Source organism: Corvus hawaiiensis, chromosome 7, assembly GCF_020740725.1.
Source record: "Corvus hawaiiensis isolate bCorHaw1 chromosome 7, bCorHaw1.pri.cur, whole genome shotgun sequence".
Lineage (NCBI taxonomy): Eukaryota > Metazoa > Chordata > Aves > Passeriformes > Corvidae > Corvus > Corvus hawaiiensis.
This window is the reverse complement of record NC_063219.1, coordinates 20,247,754-20,272,927: the sequence shown is the minus strand read 5'-3', so window position 1 is coordinate 20,272,927 and position 25,174 is coordinate 20,247,754. Positions and strand designations below refer to the sequence as shown.

At 38.2% G+C, this 25,174-nt stretch overlaps 1 protein-coding gene across 2 annotated transcripts in view; it reads right to left on the bottom strand.

Moving 5' to 3' along the window:
- Positions 1-25,174, bottom strand: part of TLK1 (tousled like kinase 1) — a 68,769-nt gene that overhangs the window by 41,164 nt on the left and 2,431 nt on the right. For both annotated transcript variants that reach the window (XM_048309215.1, XM_048309214.1), the window contains exon 2: positions 1,401-1,519. In XM_048309215.1, coding sequence (XP_048165172.1) covers positions 1,401-1,514 — 114 coding nt within the window. In that variant the 5' untranslated portion in view covers positions 1,515-1,519. The remainder of the gene's footprint in view (positions 1-1,400; positions 1,520-25,174) is intronic.

The window sequence follows — 25,174 nt, the reverse complement described above, 5'->3', positions numbered from 1 at the left end:
AAAGCTAAAAGTTAAATGAAGCTAAAAGTACAGATCTAGTAACAAAAAAGGATAAATAGTAATTTGAATGATAAGCAGCTACCTGAGCTATTAAAATGAGTTAATTAGGGAAGTAAGCAGTACTAGAGAACCCAAGGAATAAATAAACAAAGATGGACCAGAATTATTGTGTTTAATTTCAAGCATAAATATGGCAAATATACAACTTAACAATCATAATGAGAAGATAATTAAACAGTAAATCAACGTCACTGCGTCAGTCCAACCTCATTTCTTCCCCTGACTATTTAACTCACTTCTTGGTTTAAATGGTAGTAACAAGTATGTCACCTTTTTACAGCTTTCTGACAGTTATCTTCATGTCACTTTCCAAAGCAATTAAGATATGATGCAAGATCACTATACAATAATTTCAATTCTGTGTAGTTTGTTAATAGTCATCAATATCACACATGTCTTCAGAAATTTCATCAATGTCTGCTATCAGGAAGTATTTTGTTCTGTCTATACCAGTAACTAAAATACAGCATAGGAAGCTAAAAATACTACAAGTTTGTGTAAAGCAGTTAAAATATAAGGACACTGCAAACACTTTGGAAACAGAATTCAGAAGTAATTTAGTCATGAGGGAAACGTGCCTAAAAAAATTAGTATTACACCTTTTTAGTATCAGTTATTAAGGACTATACTTGATGCAGAACAAACATTCAAATGCACAAATACAAAATGGAGTACTTCTGCCTAGGTAATAGTATTGCAGAAATCAGTCTTGGAAGCTGAAGCTATGCAACATAGAATATGCAACAAATTTATACTGGAGATGTATTAACTGAAGGGTAATACACAAAACATGGAAGGTAATTATTCAGTGTTCATAAGGTTCTTCCCCAAGTGTTGCATCCTGGCTTAGGTACTAAAGGACAGGAAGTCTACAATGAAAGTAAGAGAAATTGATATAAATGTCTGAAAATGTTGAAATAATTTGTTTATCTATATGTATTAATCTTCAAAAAAGTTTAACCTTAAAAACAATCTCTCTGTGTCTATTTCAAGCTGAACTGTAAGTAGATGCTCATCTGCAGCAGGGACAACTCCACCTAAATGTTGTGAAAATCTTCCATCTCTGATCACATGCGCACTACAGCAAAACCACAGAAGACCCTGTATGAGCTCATTCTTCGGTGTTTTTAAGAACAACTCAATGTCCACGTCACAGAAAGGTTAAGGATAAACAACCCGATCTCAAAGCAAAATAACAAACTAAGAAGGATTTTTCTGAGAGCCTCTTTCAACCCAATGCTTTTATAAGTAAATCACATGGACAATATGAAAATGAGATGGTGTGAGATAAATTAGTATGTCAAAGATGGCAGATCTGAATGACTGCTTTTAGGACTTACTTTAGCTCCAACACTGCAACTTCCAGTACTCCCAGTGCTGCCACTTACTACTCCTGTGAATCTTGCCTCTAACAATTCTTGTCTTCTTGGGTCCAGGCTATGAAGTTCATCCATTGCTCCTAAAAAATACATATATAAGTTAATTACATTTCCTAATATTTGCAGTGGAATATTTTACAAACAAGCCAAACATACCGCTGGCCTATGCAAAGGAAAGATCTGTACCCTCAACTTGACAATGACTCACCATCTGTTACCTAATAACCAAAGCACTCAAGGAATTACAAAAATTTCATGGAAAGTTCTGCGTATCAGAATAGCCTTGTCAACTCTAGTTGAAAACTAGAACCTGTTAGAGGCATGTAAGACACAGAGTCTGCAGTATGCAATACGCCAACCAGGCAATTATTTATAGATTAAAAACTAGCTGACAGGAAGAAAGTATTTTCCAGCATAAAACCTCCCAATTCTGCAATGCATTCTGCAATGCTCTTGTTTTCTGTGTTATTTAAATGTTAGACTATCAGTGTCAAAGATCAACAAGCAGGAATTACAGGGGGAAACAAAAGGAAAATCAGAAGGTAGATCACAGTCCTCAACACATGCAAAGGAATGCAGTGTTATATGGAGGTCCAAAGATCAGACAGAAGGAGCAGGATCAGCAATAAAAAGGGAACCAAGACTAACAGAGACCCTTGCAGAGGTGATGGCTTTGACAGAGCCCTGTAAATAGGGTTAAGCAGTGCTGCTGGCATCGGCAAGGAAAATAAGGTGGAAGGAAATGGAGGAACAAAAGGAGTTTCTGATGAGCTCAGCCTACATGAGTAGGCTGCAACATGATGTGCAGCTTCCTAATTTGTATTTAAATCACTTACGGCTGTTTAATGAGTCTGAAAGATGATGTAGACAAATAAGTCTTCCGTATTTACACAAACTGCATTCTGCATTTTTATCTTTTCAACTACTTGAACATTCAGTTTATCTTCAATTGGAAACATTTCAGTTGCTTTATTATTTATATATATTATTTATATATATTTATTTATAAGATATTTCATGTTGAAGTCTTTATGCACTATTGTAATAGCACATCCTTCAAGTACCACACAGTAAAATAGCCTCAATTTTTTCCAACTAAGACACAACAAGTTGGTGCTTTTTAGTCCCACAGGACAACACAGCAGTTCAGAAAGGAATAGTGCCATGAAAAAAAGCTTTTGGAATTCTGTTTTTGTGAAAACTAGTTTGCGAAGTTTAACTGCTGCTATAAACCTCTACCCATCAGCTAAACATTCTAACCAATTCACCAACATAGCTTTTCCCTCGCTATTAATAAGTTAAAAGACATTTTCTTATAGGGCTCTTGAGTATCTCAAAATCTTCAGCATTCAAGCCCTAGACAGATCTTTCTTTCTGTTCCTGACATTTTGGCCACTCCTGGCCATGGAGCTAGCCCCTCTGGTAGGGGAAGTACTGGTTCTGCTATTTGGCTAATTCAAGTTGCTCCTGCTTCTACAGGAAGGCAGATGATGGCAAGTGTGGTGTCAGCTCTCATTTACCATGGGAACTGGTAACGGACCTCCTCTGATGGAAGAAAATCACACCAAGACATAAACAGCTGGTAAGGAAACATTCAGGAAATGTGTGGCAGAATCTTCTTTTGAAAAAATCAAACGGCGAGTGGCAGGTTGGAGATACCACATTTTGTTACTACACCCAAACACAGCCATATATACAGCTGGAGGACTCTTTTCCAACAAGTCTGGGGAATTACACAGCTTGAAACTGCAGCTGCCTTCTCTGCAGTTGTAATGCTGCCTCTGAACTTGCCTAGTAAAAATTTCTCCAATTTCTACATCCTTTAGATTGTAAACTCTCTGGGTTAAAAACTGCTTGTGTATGTACTGTATGCTGAGTGCAGAACAATTGGGAATCCTCTTTAAACTCTTGCTTCCTAAGTTGTACTTGTACACTGCTTTCAAGGGTTTCTGTAACAAATTGAACACTTCTCATATGCACAAAAAATATTTCTTACATTTATGGACTGTGTAGTAAGGAGATATATATGTATTTTTTTTAAAGCAGATTTGTTCAGCAACTCTTTCCTAGTATGTATGATGTATGTAATCTATTTCTTAATTGGAAAGTATTGCTCTGAAAAAGTGTAAGAAATTAATCACAACAGATTTGTCAGGAAAGTTTATTATTATTTTGCTGTGTAACAGTAGAAGTTTCTAAGTGTATGTCAGTCTAAAAACAAGCATTTCAGTTTACCAAATAAACCGTTTAATGAAGCAGGTCTAGCAGTATTTTGATTTATTAGCCTATTTGATAGTCACTGCCCACAAAAGTTCAGCAATCACTTAAAATTACTGATGTAAAGCCACGTGTACATTACAGAAATAGATACCACCATACCTTAGACTGTTTGTTTTATGAAATGTGGGAAAGCAATAATCACTGTGGATATAGCTAAGGCTCATCTGAAGTACTGCAGGTCTCATGTACCGTGTCTAGATACTAACACACTAAAAGAGCAGCATCCCTGGGTTAAGTCACTGGTCAGAATGCTGACATAGCAGGTAAAGGGGCAATCCACAGCACAGATAAAATACACCCCTTTTTTTTCTGCTCAGATTTTGGAGCCTACACACACCAATGAACGCACTGCATTCTCTTCACTATTTCTGTTGAAGTGGTTTTTTGCTATTATGTTAGGGGGTTTTATTTTGGTTTGGGTTTTATTATTGTTAAATACTCAAAACCAAAAAGCAACACGCACTCCGCTACTTTGTGATTTGAAGGACAAGACAGAAAAGCTGGATTCAAACCTTCTTTCAACAGAGAGAAATCCCAGGAAGGATCCCAAAAACTACCTTCCTCATTCGTGTTGTAATTTAAAATACACCATTCACATCCAAACACACAGCTGTTTTATCAAAAAGAAGTAGCTCTGTACAATCCTTCCATTCTCAGCACAAGTACCTACTTTTAAAGGTACTGTCAGCTTTAAGGCATTTCATGTGAGGGACAATTTTTTTTTAATTATAGAAATTACATATTAAAGGTAAGGGACATACAATTTTTTTAAAACATTAGACTTTATAAATTCTCCTGCTCACAGAATGCCTTGCTACCAACAAGACTGATATAACTTACAGACCTGAAAATATACCCAGACTTCTTATTTGAACTAAGTCATTCCCACACCTGAAAGCCAACTCACTAATTGAAGGGACATTCAATCACATTACACAAGTACTTACAGCATATTTACCACGATGCTAAAGGAAAGACTGGCATTGCTACCACGCACTGCCATTGAAAACTTCTACTACCTTCCAAAGAAGGCCTTGGAAGGTTACCTGAAATTCACAGAGGATTCCTAAAAAACTATGCTTCTTTATTTGTTGTAACCACTACAGATTCTGAATACTTCTTCTGATAGTTTTCTGGGTTTTTTTTTAATTACCAACACTTTCCCGCTTTTGTATTTTTGGAGAGTGGTGGTATCCTCCACATTAATTTATCAGACCCATAGAGAGCCTCCCCTCTAAAAACTAGTATAAAATATATAGATACCTTGTCCTGAAAGGGACACTTTTAGCAGGAACTTTTTTAAAAAGTACTCCAAATTCCTCTGAGAATTTCTTTAGCAATGGGGTATGTCGAAATTCAAAGTTATAAGTCAGAGAAGCAATCTGCAAGCTTTTTCATGGCATTTGGTATGATCAATTATACCGTAGTCTGCCTTAGCAAAACAGAGATGTAAACATTCAAAGGATTCTCCACGGTAGTTAGAACACTTCAGAACCAGTGACCAAAAAACAATGAAGTTCAACTATACCTCTACCCCAAGGCTCCACACCCCCAAATACAAAAATACTTGTAAATGATCCACTTATATAACCAAATACTTCTCAGGTCTCAATAAAACTGATCTTTTAGGAGAAAAAGTTTAGCAGAGAACTGCAGCTGCAATTATTCTTTACCTTCTAAAACTGCATCTTCTGCGATACTCTTGTACTACAGCTCAGGATTTATCTTTGACTCTCTTATTACCCTGAATTGACTCTTGTTATCTGGCAATCAATTACCGCTTTGAAATGAAGATCAACAGCTTCACACATTGTCAGCTTTCTACAATGAAGATAAAGTTCATTATGCAGAAGCCAGATTCTTCTTAGAACAACTCTCCACATTAGACTGAGGCCCCCTTCTCCTGGATTTAAGGCCAGCACAAACCACCTTTCACTTAAGTGAAAGCCAAACTAGTTTGGTCCGGTTTCCTTAAGGCATTTATATGCATATAGCTTTTAATGCCAAAGCAAAATACTTCAACACAGAGACTTTATCTGTTGAATAGAAAAAGACAGTTCAACAATAGCCCAAATGTAAATTGAATTTCCTGATGTGCTCCTAGTAGGCACCCAGATTTTATGACAACACACACAGTATGAGAGTTATGCCCAGTATATTTTTAGGAAAATTTGACATTAACATTGATAATATTGGCACCATGTAGTCTTCCTCAATGGCAGTAGCATCCTTTAGAACAGTAATTCTAATATCCATCTAAAAGGGCGAGGGGCAAAAAAGGCGGCAGGGGGGGCAATATACACATTTCCACTAGCAGGAAAAGCAGCCTGGAAAGTAGGGGTCTTTTTGCCCCCACAACCTTTTCTGTTTTTTCATCAAGATTCCTTTAAAGGCATCAAACCAGACCTGAAACATGGTAACCATTCCAAGTATGGAAACCACTGTTTAACAGCACAGCAATGCAATCCTTGAAGTCCTTAAGTAACTGTTAATTTCAACTTGGAATATCCTAAACATGTATTTATCCTACCATGTTGATGCTCCAGTAATTTAACTTCAAAACAATTGAGTATGATAGCTGTTGCCATTCTAGCATACACGTTTACCAGCAGGTAAAAGGAAAGCTTTAAAATACCAAATGAAGAACAGACTACAGAAAATTACTAAACCCAGATTTTTAAACCCTTAAGCAGTCTCTTAAAAATGAGGCCACACAACTACTTTTCATTCTTCACATTTTCTTCACATGAAGATATGTATCTGCATTCACATGTATTTCCTTTTAATTGAGTTCTTCTCTTGTTTCATTTGGGAAAAAAAACCAACCCAGACCAAAACCAAACCAACCGAACTATGCAACTTCTTTCTTCTTCCCTAGCTTTCTGAAATTCTGGGTTTTCCTTACTGCAGAACCAACTGGCAAGGACTTTTTCATTTCCAGGAAAATATGGTAATGAAGTTAATATTTCTGCCTCCAAGAAAACAAACTATTTGATAATAAACGATTATGTAGTTAGGTAAACATTGATCCAGGTGTCTTCCAGATTATACTTTCAGTGCCTTATAAATGCCAACAGAGAATAAAGTAACCCAGAACAAGTTGTCAGTCGAGGAATAGACGAAGCACTAAAACACAAGTCTGACCAAGGCAAAAAGCATGGTAAACCAGAATACATTACAATATCAAACTGTATGGAGTGAATGCAAATCTTGATTTCTAAATTGGAAAAAATGACACCTGTTCACTTTAAAATAGAACATTTGGGCAGTGAGGTTGAGAAATTAATAAAACAAAATACAAAAAGTCACAAAGTTGACCTGTATTGCAAAACCATGTCTTGAATAGTCTCTCTTCCACTGTGTGTTTTGGGAATCACAGAGAACAGAATTGAAAACAGCCTTGAAAATGACTAATGTGCTAAGAAATCAAGCTGAGATGCTAGTACAATGGCATAAAGCCAAGCAGTTTTAATTTGAGAAGAGTTCCATTTCAAGGTAACAGCAAAAATACAGCCCACTCTTAGCAGAAGGCTTTGAAGTACATCATCATCCAAAGTGAATCACAATCCTGAAGTCAAGAAGGTCCCACTCAATCGAAATCAGCAGTCAGTAGGGCAGAGAGCAACAGACAATCTCTGAGATTTAAAGCGAAGCAAATAAAATAAAATCCCAGAACTATATTTATGTCCCGACAATAGCTACATAACCAAAGCCTAGAGGACACTACTTACCAATGCCCCAAGGTTACAGCTCATCCAAAATACTTAACAAACAGCCACAGATCACTCATGACCAAGTTTAACCTGGGAGTTTAGAAATGCTTAAAAACACTGACTTCCCAATGAACAAGATTAACTTCTTTTATGGAAGACTGTGTAGCTACTACCTCCAAACAACAGGTAACATGAAAAACTTCAGGGTACTACATTCAAGTTGAAAACTTTCGCTGTATCTGAAGCTAACAGTAGCAGTAGATGAAACAGGAAAGGACAAAAATATATCCTGATGTTCTAGCGAAACCAGCTGTTCAAAAAGATTGTAAAAGATAAGAAAATCCTAATGACAGAGAGACATATCTAAGCCCAGGGTAAGGAAAAAACAGAATCCATTTAATTAATCAAGAGTCATTTTAAAGCACAGTGAAAATGCAGTATTTCTCAGCATCAGAGAAGACTGAAGCATATAACACAGCAGACACCCCCCTACCATTGCTAAGGTGCCTAGGTGAACTTAACAGGCTTTTCTTATTAATCTAAAGCGAGTTTTTATTCCCCAAACTGATCCTCTTAAAATGAGAAAGACTGTCCAAAAGAACAGGCAGAGGAATGCGGGCATGCAAGAGGTAACTACTGCTGATGGGAGGCTGAGGAGTAAAGACAGATAATTAGCGGACAGATCAGGCTTTGGTCTACATAAAACCTGTGGGAGGGGAATAATCTAACTGCCAAATTTTGGCCTGAAAAAGCACAACTGTGGTAAAACTGAAAGTATGAGAAAAATAAAGATCTTTACTATGAACCCAAAAAGACAGCAGTTTTTGACAAATATTATAAATTTATATCTGCTGATTACAGTTTTATAATTGCTGGATGAAAACTTATTAAAATACTAAGCAGAGAATTAAAGGTTTATCTGATGTGGAGAAAAAAAACCCCTAACACAATAACTTCTAAGCAATTTCCCATTAACTAAAAAGTTGACAATGAAATGCATTTTGGATACATTGCTGGGTTAATCAAAATTAATTCTTCTGGTGCCCAAAGAACAGGAAAATATTCCATGTCCCTTCTCTCCCCAAGATGCAGCAGTCTGTTTCCTTTTGGAAATTTTTTTAAATTACTGTAGCTCTTGAATGTTGTTTATTTCACTTGTCCCAACAGTTCAACAGTCCAGAAATTTGATCTAAAATAAAGAAAACTCTGGCTGCTGGATAGATAAGTAATTTTCTGCAAATCATTCTACAACAGAAATCAATTCTTTAACGTTAAAAAAAATCGTAATGATCTTTAGACTTCATGTCTGTGCTGCCAGTTTTTGGATTTCAATTTCGTGGCCAACAACCTGGAAAAGAGAAGTGAATTATGGAGAAATATGTTCCTGAGGGAACCCCTGCCAACACCTTGAAGAAAGACTTATGAATAAAGCACTTGGGCCAACTCCAGACCAGCTAGGAGACATTTGTGGGTAACAATTTAAGAACGTTTAATTCTCCCAGCCTTCAGCTAGGTGCTGTATTCTAGGGATCTCTTGAGGATTATGTGTCTCGTCAGATGGCTGTGGGCAGCAGAGGCAGAGATGAATTTACAAGTTGCTTACCAATGCTTGAATTTGGCAACAGACCAACAACATATACTCATACAAGTGGGTATATCCCACAAGGACGGTAGCTCAGAGTGGGTCATTCAGAGCTCAGGGAGCAAGTGATTCATACAACGGAGAGGACAATAGATCCCCAGGGTCTGTTCTATTGTAACTGGACATGCAACTATGTCCTAGGCAATCCAGCAATGCCTTGTTTCTGACTAGTCCCTCTACCAGTCCTATCCCCTGAAAGTACAACTGAATTGCCTGAAAGCCACACCTGGCTCAAGAGTAATGCTTGGGCCTCCTGAAGCAATGAAGAACTCTCAGAAATTTCTGAGTGACAGTATTTCCCCTATTGCATTGCATACAAGAAATTGCACTTTCCTTCGGTTCCACGAACAACTGCACAGGTGTAAATACAACCTGTTTGAGGTACAGCACAGTACCCAAGAAAGACCAACAGTAATGTAAGTAATAGAAAGACCTGAAAAGGAAAAAAAAAAGCAACAAGTGACTGAGCACCTTTAAAAATTACATCCTAACATAAAAAATGGTAACCTGTATGTCTACAACAGCTTTCAAGACTGAAGTCTAAATTAACGGTGCTGATGGCCTGAAAACTACTTAAGTTTTCTTGCAATACTCATTGTAACAATGGTATGCTATCTCATTTCAATTTTGTTCATTATTCAGAAAATGAATCAACATTTAGTTTTATTTGGCATGCAAAAACATATAATAGGTCAGTTTTTAGCCAGATTTTTCATTTTGCTGGCTTTTCCTGAAGGAATTCTTCACCAATCAAACTTTTCTCATCTTGCCCCAGAAATTATTATGCCATTATTTTTGCAGTGTGGGGGTTTTTTGTGTTAGTGATAGGAGTTGGCAAGTATGAAATAACTAATAAAGAGAAGATAAGATATAGCACAGAACATTCAATGTGGTATCTATCTATCCATTTCCCAGACTTTCACTATAACTCCATGTTCATTGTGTACAGGAAGCGTTAGCATAGCAAATACTGCTATGAGCAACAGAACCACGACAAGGTCCTTCCTGAGTCTGTTGAATAATGCTTAATGTGATGAATGAAGGGAATGAAGGGAAAAAGAACAATTGAAAGAACATGCAGTGTATTTCCCCCGGTACTCAGCAATTGTGAGGCCACACCTTGAATACTGTGTTCAGTTCTGGGCTCCTCACTTTAAAAAGGACATTGAGGTGCTGGAGCACATCCAGTAACGGCACCAAGGCCTGGGAAAGGTGTAGAAAACATGTGCTATGTGGAATGGCTGAGCGAGTTGTTTAAGTCTCAAGGAAGCTCATGAGGGACCTCATCGCTCTCTACAACCTCCTCAAGGGAGGCTGTAGTGAGGTGGGGCCGGTCTCTTCGATGGTGCCTGCAGTGAGAGGACCCAAGGAAATGGCCTTAAGCTGAGACAGGGGAAATTCAGATTAAACATTAGAAAGGTTTTTTTCACTGTTAGGGTGGTCAGGCACTGCAATAACTTGCCCAAGGAGGTGGTGGATGCACCAGCCCTGGAGATGTTTAAGAGGTGTCTGGATCCGGGTGATATATAATGGTTTCAATGATAGTGCTAGGCTAATGGTTGGACTGGATGACCTTGAAGGTCTTTTCCAACCTTGATGATTCTGTATTTCTGTATTACTAATAGATCAAAGGCTGTTTGTCTGGAATTGACACCCCTCAACGACACTTAGGAAGCTACATTTTGAAGACTGGTATCACTGTATTCTCTCCTCTCCTTTGCACACCTTAACTACTGACTTCAATAGATCAGTTCATGGGCACTGTAACAGAAACACATGCTATGCCCCACTGAAGAACAGCCCACTTGGAAGAGTAATTCCCCACATCCAAAATCCCTCTCCATGTCCAGTAATCCCTTCTAGGCTCTTATAAACAGAATTGAGTTAGGCAACATCAGTGTGTACTTCCTATGTCAAAATCCCCATCTGCAATATCTTTCCCCATCACGAAAGCCCTCCTATATCAATAACACAGAAAAGCCACTACAAAAAATACACCAAGGGAAAAGTAACAACAGTGAATAATATCCCTTCTGGAAATGCCCTAATTTATAAGACTTACTCTGAACTCATACAATTTGGAATTTAAATAATAAAAAATTTGCTAAAACCAGATATTTCAAGTTGTTGGCTAGAATACCACATGCAGAACGAGCCTGACAAGTCAACACTCTGAACATATACAAACTACACAGGCGATATCCTGAACATGTTCACTACAAGAAATGGTATTCATTCCTCTGAAACTTGATGCTATATAATCCCAAGTGTCACATTTACTTGCTTTTTTAAAAGGTCTGGATTCCTCACTTGCAACTGTTCTCTTATCCTGAACTGCCAAGAGTAAGCGAGGAGCACGTTCTGATTTGGCAGGATACTGGTGGTTTTTCAACACCACCTACCTCTACCACTTAATAGCAAACTGCCAGAGCCAGAATGTTCCAAAAAAACAAATAGATTTGTTAACACAGTCCTCACTGACCATTTTGCACTTTTCACTGCTAAAGAAAGTGATACCAGAGACCAGGTTTATTGACTAGTTGACTCTCACCATCTAAAGTACTGCTCTAAGCATTTAGAACAAATATATACTGAAAAATAAATGCATCTTCAGTAAAACTTGCTTTTAATGACAGCATCTGATTTGAACGTCTGCTACAGTGACAGAATAATCAGAGATACAAAGCCCTCTTTTAAAGTGCTTTTAATAAAGTTCTGCTCCAGACAACTGTCAGTTCTGGCAGCAACTGGATAGCCAACTAACACATCCACCTCATGTTTCTTGCCATCTCTGACCACAATAGACTGTGCATGCATAAATGTGATCCTAACATCTCTAAAATCTCTCAAAAAGCCTTAAACAATCCTATCTAGGTTCCACGTAGCTTTCTTCTGGAAAGGGAAGATTTATTACACAGTTATAAGGTCAAAAGCAGTAACCTTTCTTCAGAGTTAAAATCAGTGTTCTGGCACTAAATACATTGCTTTATGACTGTATGCTACAAAGTTAGAAGTTGAAAGAAAATATAATGGCACCCCTTTGGGTTGCCTTTGTCAATCAAAAGTAAAACAACTCCTTGCTACTGTCCTATAGAGTAGTATCAATGTTGATGTATTACACGGTACTACTCATGCTACAATAAACAGATATACAATACACAGACATGTTTATGCTTACAATCCCCCTATAACGTAAGAAAAACCTATTTATTTTACAGAAAGTACCTACTGTCTTGGCCAAAGTTATACAAGACATCTGTGGCAGAACACTAAAAGACTGCCTGTCTACGTAGCAAACATCTGCCTCGAACACCACATTATGTCAAGAGAGATAAAAACTAACAGCCTGGGCTGCACATATGCAGGTGACGTGCTGCCTGCCTATCTCTACATCTCCCTCTTCATCTATGTAGAGAAATGTGCAGCAATTACTCTTGCTTCCAGGCAACTCTGTAAAAGGTATCCAAACAGAAAGAGCAGCAGAATTTGCCCATTTCAGCTTCATTTGCTGCAAAACCAGACGCTCCCTGTCCCCTTGGGGAAGAGGCAGCAAGCAGGAGAAGCACACTGCAAGTTCATGGGTCACTTGTTGGAGATGCAGACTAACAGGTCACAAGATAACACCAGTTTTGTGATAGTCTCAAATGCATCCCACTCTGAACAAAAGGCTCACTACATTTCATCCCTCCATTTATTTCTATGCTGAGAAGGACTAAAAGCCAGGAGCAGTCCTGAAGAAGAAACATCTACCTAGAGAAATACCAGAAAGTACAGCAAATTTTATTTGCAGCATTCAGTTATAAGGAAGCAAATCGAGAGCTCTAAACACTCTAGTCCACAAAATGGCTGTTCTGCAAGAATTTAAAATGGCACAGGCCTTTTGTACATATCAAAAATAAACAGTAGCTTCTGCTATCTGAAGGAGGAGTGGAAAGGAAGTTAAAAGCAGAGGTCACCTATCGAGCAGGAACAGAGCAAGCAATGTCTCTTTCCCATAGGGCTTTTGGTTGTCACCCTCCTCAGAAAAAGTAAACTATGAAGGAAGAAATACAAGATGTGCAGCTTTTCCACAAATAAATTTTTTTGAACTTACCCATAAGGTAGACAGGCAGGCCAAAACCCCTCAACAATTGAATGGAACAAATTTATTTTTCTGAGTTACAATATCAGTCATTTAGTATTTGAAAGCTTCATTTGTGTCAATAGAAGTGTATTTCTTGTTAATTCCCTGAACTTTCTAATCTCCTTACTTCTGTAGCTCCTACTGCCATTTCTACCCTCATGATCTTCAAAATCTCCCGAGTACAGGCAGCCCACTGACCCTCAAGGCAAGTGCTCTGCTCCCTGGAGCACACAGGACAAACTACTGACCACAGTATGTAACTCTTAATCTATATTGTTCTTGCTGTTACATGGCGAGGAACATGTTATAAATAAGAAACTTTAAAAAAGAAAATCATAGGTCTTTCCAAATATATTCATCTATTTCACTTATTACAATGTGATCAACTAGAACATCAGCCTCCATACAGTTTTAACATCCAACATGAAAAAAGTTCATTACACTTCTAAGATTAAACTTGACAGTAAATTCACTACTAACTGTAATTACAAGATACATGAAATATTTTTGCTTTTGTACTACACCATTTTAAGAAAAAGGTATTAACCTCCAGTAACATCATCAATTTCCTCCTTTTTCAAAATACCTGTATGGCCCACACAGCATAGAAACTACAAAAAACTGAAACAAAAATAACATAGCATGTATTAATTAATATATTTAGACTGCAGAATCACAAGATTCACCACAAACCACCACACAGCTCGTGCAACAGGGATCCTGTCCCCTCTGCTGAGCAGGCCATGCTACCTGTGAGATGGCTCACTGTTTTCTCTTGGAGGTACCCTTTCTAGGTGGTGCTCAGAGAATTTGGCAACTACCTACCGTTCCTCCAGGTTGGAACCAAACCTTGGTTGGTTGGTGTTTTGTTTTAATTTACATGTCAACCAATCCAAGTTTCACTGAACAGGGGAAAACTCATTTCCTGAAAGTCCCTTGTAGGGAGGAGACTCTCAGAACACGGCTTGACAAATTACACACACACAGAGCTGACATGTTAATGACTACACCTACATTTTTCTGGGACCTTGCAGCATTGTTCCTATTCTACAGATAGAGAAAAAAAAAAGAGACTTATATGAAATGACACACGGATCAATAAAAAAATTAAGTTTAAGGCTACGGGGGGAAATATTTCAAGCTTTTTACTCATTCTTCTTACAGGACAGCTACAAAGCCTGTTGATACCAAGAGTATACTCTGAATTCAGTTGCAACTTCGAGTACTGAACATTTTTAAAATTTAAAACCAACTCAGTTCACACACAAAGAAACATCCTATGTAATCATCTGTCAAAAATTCAGTTTTAGTGTTGCTCAGCATTATCATTAAAGAAATTTGCATTACAGCCATTTCTCCTATCCAAAGCTCATCATCTAATTTTAAACCAGCTTTCTTTTCTGCTATACTATCACTTTCATTCAAGTTTTAGAAGAAAAAAAAAAGAAGGGACTTTCATCCCTTTCAACTCGGTCCCTTCCTAAGAACTGCCCATCTTGCTGGCTAAGCGAACCTCATGGAACACAGTCTGCAATGATATGAATAAAACTTCAAAACGTAAATGCAGTTAAATCCCTAGGGGCAACCAGAAATTAGGAAAGAGCAGAGTTATAATTCTTTGATATCACAACCTGAGAAACAAAATAATATTTTCAGGTATATGTTCAAAACATAATTCAAGATACCAGTAAAAATGCTTATCTGTAACTATCATCATGCACCACGTAGAAGCACCTGAACACTCATAGTACTACTGCCCTTTTATTCTTAAGGGCTAAGGATGTTACACTGTCTTCTGTGGACCACTGCAGGCATAATTTTAGCAAAACCAAGTGTGATCCAACCTCTCCTCCCCATCTGACAGGAGATAAAGCAGGATTCCTCCTTAAAATAGCTCACACCAGAGGCAGGGGAGTACCATGAAACCCCTTGGATGGTTAAAGTGGGCTTTGTGGAGCCTAGTTCCTGCAGCCAACTTGATAGAGATAGAACAGACCACGCTACCGGGAGGCAGCAGCACACCTTACCAACATCTGACAAATCGGGATATCTTTTATCTGGTGCACAGATCACACAACTGATCCACTTTGGGGTAACTAAGCACCAGCTAACCTCATGGAAAATGCTTTAAAATGAATACATCTATCACCAAACATATGATGGACTTAGAGAGGACCCAGAACCAGACGAGGCTTACCTCCATCAGTAAGAAAATACAAACGAGTCCCGTGCCTTACAGTTAAACACGGTAAAGGCACTGACGAGTCTCCAGGTGCACAGGGGTATCTACCACATGCACCTCATTCCTGACCCCAGCCTGCTGCTTCAGCACTATCTCAGTGACAAAAGCATGGCTGAAACTTAAGCAGTAGTCACAGCCAACTGAAAAAAAACCATCAGTAAGGAGAAAGTTTCACCAACAGCAGTTTCCCGAAGAACAAACAGGCTGAGCTGGAGGCTGCCTTCCTCGACCTGCCTGTGCCCAGCAGGAGCTACCACCGCCAGAAGGGCCAACACACACCACACACTCCCAGAGCTGGCAGCCACATCCCTTTCAGCTCCTGCATAGCCACAGTAAATATTAACATGTGATAAAGTCTAACCACAGGAAAATTTCTAAGTACAAGGTAGCAAATATCAACACAAATGACTGAGTACACCGGAGAGGTTTGGGTCTAACTGTTAAAATAAAATCACTTTAGTCTCTAATGAAACCCTTTCCATCCCTAATAGTTAGTCATGCTACCTATTTTGGTAGTTACCTGAAACACTCATTCACTGCTTTCATCTACTGCTTTCACACAACAAAATACTGTTCTGCGAGTACTAGGTGCTAACAAGATTATTTACCAAATGAGAAAACTCCACTAAAAATGGGTTATTTTTCAGAAATAAGCTCTTCCACTCACTATCTTTGGATCATTGATACAACAAACCCAATAAATTCTATGACTCAGTGGATGTAACAAAATGCATTTGTAACAACCCACCTTAACTTAAACCTAAAAAAGCATGAGCAATTTCATTAACGACTGAAAAAATACTAACAGAATCTGTTACTTCCCAAAAAAACTCTCATTTGAACTGTTATCCACAACAACCTTAAAACTGGATTCTATCTTTTCTCAAGTGGTAACTGGTGGTCAGTGAGAACTTTGACACCTCAGATAAACCACCATTCCTCTCCAGTCTTTCTAGACACAGGTGCTCGTGGCTGCGAAATCCTAACTGCATAAAACACTCACCCTCGCTGCCAGCACTAGAGCAGGAGAGCTCCTGCACGGTGATCTGCTGTGGGACATGGGAGAAGACTCCTGGGTACATCCTTGTCACTGAGCTCACCTCCAGGTGAGCGCGGGAGGTCGAACATCCGGAAGGTTCCTCTCCTACTGCACTGACCCCCACTCCCTGTATCTAAAGACTGCCCTCCCGCCAGCAATATCAACAGTGCACACAAATAAAAACTGAGGAGGAGGACCAGTGCTTAGAGAAGCACAGGGAAAGCAGAGAAGCAGGACGGTACTGGAGCCTTGCGGCCCAGCACCAGTCAGGAAGCAAAACTGGCAGTGGGAGAAGGCAGGCTGAGTGACCTGGTGCTGTAAGAGAGAGCAGACATCCCACCCGGGGTCAACAGGGATGGTGGCACACTGCCAAATTCTACAACTTCTGATAGTCACTGGTATTACTGCCTCATTGCTTGCTTGCTTCCCTTAGAAAGATGGGATTTCAAAGCCACAAGAACAATATACAAAAAAAGTCAAAATAGCAGTAAAAATGTCCCTTTTTTTTTTTTTGAACAAACTCGAAGAGAAAGATTTAAAGGAAACAGCAGGAAGGTGGTGTCAGACGCTGGCAGAGACTGATGCCTGTTGTTTGCACTTCTCTGGAAGAAAAAAAACAAGTGAAAGACTCAGAGAACAGCATGTTGTGATTTAGCCAAGAGAACAAATCAGGTCAAGTAGCAATCACACAACATGGGGGGGAAAAAACCCAAACCCTATCACTACTAAGGTAATTTACTGGAGATTATTTCATTGTCATAGCTTCAGTATGTCATACCCAGATTATGATATATGTTGCAAGTATAACAAATAGGGAGCAAATACAAGAAATACAGTATTAATGTATCATCTAATGCACAACCAGGCTGTTGTGAACTTTACACTTTCTGTTCTTCTGTTTGAAAGCAAACAGCAATACCAAAAACTAAAACTCATGATATGGCAAAACTAGCATGATTAATCCAGATGCCAAACTTTGTACCATCTGCAACCATCATCGGGTTTAACAAAATTACATATTTGAAAAAATGACACAAGTTTTTAAGAGGTATGTAATAATAAACAGGAATTTAGAACATTTTTACTAAAAAGCAGCTGAAATCTTTATGTAAGTTTAGCTTGTTTATGAGACTGCTTTGTGAAATTCAGGGTCCTAACAGAAACATTAGTATTCCTAATGATTAAACAGTTCCACTGAGACAGTGGTTTGTGTATATAGAAAAATGTGTACATTCAGGACATATAAAACTGCCGCTTCCTTAATAGTAACCCCTTGCATGTTCTGGATATGGCAGCATGTATCAAGCAAGCAAGTGGAAAAAATCACGTACGGATGCAGAATACAAAGTACCACCTAACAAGGAAGACCAACATGATATTTGCTTTTCAGTTTGAATACTGGTATAACTCCTCTTAGGCATTACTTGTATCACAATCATTTAATAATATAGTTTAATTACAAAGAGGCAATATGCAATCTGATTGTATAAGTAAATTAAATAAGCAATAAACTTCAAAAAAAACAACTACATATTGAGGCCATAACATACACAGCAAAAAGTGCTTTTTTAATCTCCTTTAAAAATTCCAAACCTGCATCTTCAAGAATTACTTCTATTTGAATCGTACAGTAGCTTTAAAATATTAAAATCCCACTCCTCATAGTGAACCTTCCTAAGACTAAGAACACAGGTACTATAACAAGAATTACTCCACTTTATTCAAAGCTGAAGCTTGTAGAAAGCTTACAAGAGAGCGTCTTACCAAAGCTTAGTACCATGAATAAAACTACTGAAACTAAATCATGACATTAATGTAATAGTCAGGAAGTTTCTAAAACATGTATCAGAGACACACCAACCACTCCCAAACAGCCGCCAGCTCAAGGAATAACTGAATTGCCAAAAAAACCCTGAAAAAAACCAACCAAAACCCCTAGTAATACTGATAAAACCAGTCTTTATGATCACTGCTATCACAGTTAAAACATAAAAACTTACTTTATGAAGATAATCACACCCCCTAGACCACCACCACTCTTGAATATTCTACTGATGTTAAAGGGATTATTATTATTAATAATGTGTGGATTTTATTTTCAATTGCTTTATAATGAAAATACCAACTTCTTAAAGGACACTACTTTTCTCATCACTTTTACCAAGAATAACCTAAGAAATAACAAAGGCTGTAACATCCTTGAGAGGCAAAGTAGTTAGCAAGAGGGTATTAGGACACACACTAAAAAAATTGGCTAAAGTACTGTTGCAAAATTTAGGACAAAACTGTGGAACCTATGAGAACATAGCATTAACTAGAAAAAAACCCCCAATATTTACCAAATACAGCTATGCAGTGTACAGGTCGGATTTGTCTAAGTCACAGGAGTGAAAAAAAGCAGTATTACAAATCCTACTTGTAGCATCATCTGAGTTTGTCTCCACAGAACCAAGAGGCTGAAGAGTTCCACGGTGGAGAATGGAAATGGGAAACACCTCTGTTGTTCAATCTACGTCATCTGAAGAGCATCACAGACCCACAGAGGGAAGACCAGGATTTAAATTATACTGTTTCAGACTTGCAGGACTTATGAAACTCGTGTATTTATTCTAAGATTACTTTCCAATTTCTTGCTCTTCAGCATATAGGTCAGAAGTTTGTTTACTTACAAAGAAAAAAAAATGCAAGCCATCAAAAGTTACAGATGCAAGACAGAGCTTGAAGTATCTGTATGCTTTCAGTTCAAGGTAGTTACAAAAGTGAATAGCTAAAATGCTGGGTGTATGTGACATCATACAGTAATTTTTCTAAAAGCATCAGGATTTCCTTTATTCCTCAAAAAAACCTGTTATTTTTCTCTTACAGGTATAGATCTATTAGAAGTCCATAGAAACAGAATCTAGTACTCCTCAATCCCCCAAATAATTATGGTCAGGCTTCACTTCCTGTAAAAGGCACTCTGGAGTTTATTACCACCATCCCCATCTCCTAAAATCTTAAGTTCAGAGTCCTTTGTTCTTAAGGGCATTATAAAGAAAGCACTGCAGCCTTAAGTTTCAACCTATTTAAAACTGCAGATACGATGAGGCGAGATACATTGCTTAATGCTCCTGCTGCCACCTCTCAGCAAGCAGAGGTGGACCCAGGGAATATCAACCTTCTCCGTGACTTCCAATTTCACATAAAGGCTCCAGTAAATTAACTTTCCCACTCCAAAGTGATCAGATTCCTGTCACAATTGTGTAGTCACTCAACAATCCCTAGTTTCCCCTCTAAATCCTTGGAGGACAGTTGTCAGCTTCAGAGTCTCTCCAGATAGAACTACTGAGCACAAGGCAGGCATTTTTTCTTATTTGTGTATTTTAAAAACACGCTTCAGCACCAAATGCTTAATCAAAGCTTGGAGCAATAAGTTTATGATCTATTAAATTCATAAAAGAGAAAAATAGATTCAAACATTATAAACTTTAATGCTCTGCTGGCAGCTAGACCATCACATCACTAGAAGCTGTGGGTGAGCTGCCTGAATTGGAGTTTTGAAGCACTTGATCAGCTTTCACCAGCAACTGCTTCGGCCACTTTCATTTGTTCAACCACTTCAACAGTTGGTTCACTCAGAACTGCAAAAGAGCAACCAACAACTTGGAAAGCAGGAATGCCTGGCTTTCTCTTCCAAATGATGGACAAGAAGGACTGGTGACTAGATTTGATCTATTAACTCCAAATCTCGTAACGCATGGTGACCAGAAGTAATTGACTCATTTCACAAACTACAGCTAATTCTCCTTTATCTGTTTTAAATGCAAAGCACATTTGGATATATTTGTTTCTTATTATGTACATGCACAATTAGAATTCATTTTATTTAACTAAGTTAGCTAAAAGCTGTCTAAAGCACAGGGAATTATGTTTCTTAAACATTAAGAATCTAAGCTGCATAACTCCTTAAATAAATGCATGTAGATGTGTCCCCTCCTGCCTAAAAAGAGGTATGACCAAATTAGACCAATTAGAATCAACTTTTCTTTAGGAAAAATAATTAAGCACAAATGCAAAATAAAATTAAAAACAATTATTTAATCAGGGTTTCCTGCTCACTGATTTAAGTCATGATTAAAATTAATAATACAGTCACTCAGATTTCAGTCAATCCCTCCAGCATGGACCCATCCCAAAGGGTTGCAGAGTCCCAGTCTTCCCCCAGCATCTTCAGCACATCCAACTTCACTTAAGACCTTCTGCTCCCTTCTTCCAGGACTAAGATTGAGGTGGATTAAGGCTTACAAGCAGTCATGTTCCTGCCACCTACCACATCCTCCCCAGGGAAAGCCTAGGTGCCAAGATTTTTCTGCTGGTATACCCCAGCACTCTGCTCAGGAATGAAAGAAAGGTGCCTGGGAAGGAAGCAGACCCTTACTTCCTATCCTAAACAAAGCATCTCACTAAGGATGGAGTCAAGATGACGGGAAATGTAGGATCCAAAATACCTTCTGATGCTCACTAACGCTTCCCTACTGCTAGTGAACTTTGTCCTTAAGTACTGCACATGAAGTGCAGTACTTGTTCCTTGTTATTTTCAGCAACTAGTAGAAGTTTTCCACTTGCAACACCTGAAAAACTGGGTTTATATTATGGTGGCCAGCTTCTGTTTAACTGCTCTCCAATGATCACAACTGAAGTACTGGCATTCTCAACAGAAACCCTGACCACTCTACTTCCTCTACCCACCTTCATATATCCACTCAGAGCAATTTGGCAAACCAAATTTCCCTTTTCCTCTTTTACAGCTGAAACACACCAAGCCAAACAGAAAGAAGTTCAATAAGGCTTTTCTTCCTCCCACTTGTGTCCTTTTGCGCTTTTTAGCTACAGTTCGGGAAATATTCTACTGCATAAACACTGTTTACTAACTTCAACATTTTTTTCTTGTGTAAAAAAGCTCAGCATGGAAGCAAAAAATTTAGTATGAGAGTAAATGGATTGGGAGCAAGTACTACTTCAAAACGCAACCTTATACCAAGAATACAAAAAGCATAAAGGATTATTTAAGACTGTCATATTTCCATAATCTCAATTCTTAAGGTAGCAAAATTCTATAGAACTAACTTTGATCATGATGCACACATATATGGTAGTGTTTCCCAGGAGTCACAACAATATTTTGCAACCATTTAGGATTATCAGGCTCTAAGAAAACCCAAAGAAATGTAAGGACTAACTGCAGACCACAGTTATTACTAACAAGCAAGTTTACTTCAGCTTGGTGGAGAAAAAAAATTACTTGCTGAAAGAAAAAGCAAACCAGAAAAAAACAAACAGGGAAAAAAAAGAATGAGAAAAATAACAAGCTTTTTATTTGAACAGAGATAATAAATAAAAACATGCTGTCCTTATATTGATTCTCTCTTCATTTAAAATGGAATAGGTTAATAGGAAATTCCATTCCAGGCAGAATAAAACAGAATTAAAACAAAACAGTTGGCCAAGGACTAATTTACTCTATTTGCTACAGCACTTGCCTTTTAGAAAACCAGATTCTAACAAGGATCTGTACTAAAAAAGGTTTCCTTTTCCCTTTCTCATTTGCACATGCTACAAGATCTCCTAAGAATTTGGCATAAGCATCAGATTACTATGAGAATCACATCTTCAACAAAACCAGCAATAATATCACAAGCTAGAATTTGTGTGTATCACTGGCACAACATTAATATCAGACAACACCTGCTCATGCTACAGCCAGCCTAAATAACCTTTTATGATTGCTGTGCTCATTCTGAGTAGAAATATGCCATCATTTTTAAATATAAAAAGTGTTCCTGTTCTTCTCTGCCCCCATATAAACTGCCCAAATCCATAAAATTTTTAATCTACAGTTGAATTATAAAAATCAACAAACTTAATGAGAACTTACTGTAAAAGCAAATAAAGTAGCTGAGGTTTTACACTACAAGCAAACAACAGAAAACAACAACTCTGGAAGTTTTAATACGATTCAGGTTGCTTTTGTGTTCATGGACTAATATATTGTATGTAGCATACAGATACAACCTGGCATCTAGAAGCATTTTCTAGACTGGAAACTTAAGGAAGAAATAAACTGTACCTTTGTGCTACAAAGGTATACAACAACTACCATCACATTTTAGGTAACAATAAATACAAATTATACATATTTATCAAATTCTAGGAAAAAAGTTACCAACAAAATTTGCTACCCATACAACATAACTTTTCAAAGACTGTCAAATACAAGGCATAAGTTTATTTACTATTTTGCCATCATATATTAATTTGGACTCAAATCTGAAAACCGAAATTTGCATTCCCGTTGTGTTAATTCAAAGTTCTATTTGGCATTCTATTTTGCTTTTAGCAGAGTATTGAAAGCCAACAGCACAGACAAAAAATAACTTACAAAGCATCATGCTTAATCACCAGACACTATAGCACTGCCCAGTGAGCCAACCATATCCTGGGCTGCACCAAAAGCAGCGTGTCTAGAATGTGACGGGAGGGGATTCTGTCCCTCTACTCCACTCTGCTGAGACCCCACCCGGAGAGCAGTGTTCAGCTCAGGGGCCTCAACATAAGGACATAGACCTGCTGCAAGAACCCAGACAAAGGCCACAAAGATGATCAGAGGGCTGGAGCATCTCTGCTATGAAGACAGGCTGAGAGAGTTGGGGTTGTTCAGCCTGGAGAAGCTCCAGGCAGACCATACAGCACCCTCCAGTACCTAAAAGGGGGCCTATAAGAAAGCTAGACAGACTTTTTACAAGGGCAGGAAGGGACAGGACAAGGGACAGTGGCTTTAAACTGATACCAAGTAGACTTAGATTAGATATTAGGAATAAATGATTTATTTTGAAGGTGGTGAGACTCTGGAACAGGTTGACCCTCTTGCAGTTGTGGAGCTGGGCCTACTGTATCCCTGGAAGTGTTCAAGGCCAAGCTGAATGGGGCTTTGAGCAACCTGGTCTAGTGGGAGGTGTCCTTGCCCATGGCAGGGGGTTGGAACTAGATGATCTTTAAAGTCCCTTCCAAGCCAAGGCAATGTATGGAATCTCTTCTGACTCTCTGCCTTGTCGTTCTCCATTTACCAAACAGCACTTTGCAGGTATGCGCTTCAATATTTTTAGTTACGCACATAAAGCAACTGTCAAGAAGTCAAGAAACTTCAAACAGGAAATTGTGTGACTGCAATTATGTGAGCTGTGGCACACGATTCAGTCATACAATCACACATACAGTATGTAAAATAATACCGCATAACAGTACTCCTAAATTCCTGATAACATCTACTGCAAGGCTCTTAAGTGACCACATATACCACATGTAAGTTATGGGTATATAAAACAACGGACAGAATTAAAGACATTTACAAGCTACACTAAAATGCAAACAAGAGATAGTTCTTATACAGTAGAAATGTGCAGGTGCAACCATACTCAAGTCCATCCCAGTCTTTTCATTTCAAAACCTCAAAACATAAATTCAAATCAATACAGCAAAGCCATGAGGCCACTCCAGATCAAGATACAGAAGATAACATCCAATGGAAAATGTTGCTGCAATGTTGCAGCACATTTTAAAAGAATAAAATTTTTTTTTAAAATGTTATTTTCACCTGTATTTTCCAAGTAGTCTCTTTTGATACTGACAAGGTATTGCCATTTTTTTTAAAATGAGTTTGTGCAATAGTTATATATACCAGAGCTTTTCTTTTTTGCTTTTTTCCTATTAGAGATTCAGAAAATATTTTTAGAACTTCCTAAAGGTGTTGCAGGCTTCTGTTCTTAATAAACGAGAATGTTCAAATGCCCATGTGAGACATGAGAGCTGATACCAGACCTTCAGAGGTGAGGTCACATCAACCACGGCACATGCGGTACACTCTGTGAAGGCCTGTACTTCCAAAGGCAACAGGGACATAACTCTCACAGGAGCCAACCAAAGGGATTTTAATCCACAAACACGAAGGCCAGGCTGGGAAAGAAGCTCTGCACAAGTGCCAAATGAGCTGTATCGGTAAATATTACCCACTCAAAATTGGCATCAGCAGTGATGCAGCTGTGATCCAGTATATGGGCCAGCAGCCCTGTGCATTGCTCCAAAACTCACAACCTCCGTTAACAGCACAAGGTATCACAAGTTTAGAATTGATGACGGCACAGGCTCCTATAAACACACTACACTGCAAATACAGCATGCTTATTAGCTTGATCTAGGATCAATCTTTCACATATATAAGCCAATGTCTATGAATATACCAATGTATTTATATTCCAGGGCCTACTGATTTCCGGCAAAATACTTCATTGTAAAATGTATATACATAAAGTAAGATATGTTGATAACATCTCATAAGCATGAATGCAAAACATAAACCCAAGCATGGCAGCTTATGCTCATTTTCAAAGAGAGCTACCTAGTGAGGACATACAATTAAATGCAACCCAGGAACACCATGCAAATACAATACGTTATAGTACCAGGCAAACACCAAGGTTTTGATTACTTTTAACACCATAATCTGTATTAGAGGATGCAAATTACAGTATCCAGAAAAATCCAACAGCATGAGTTGTAAGAAAAAAATGTAAAAAGCACCATCATCATATTAAAAATGAGTTTCACAAAAAATATTTTTCTTGTCTCAGTGGAGGTACTCAAAGACCACCATTTTTTGTTAA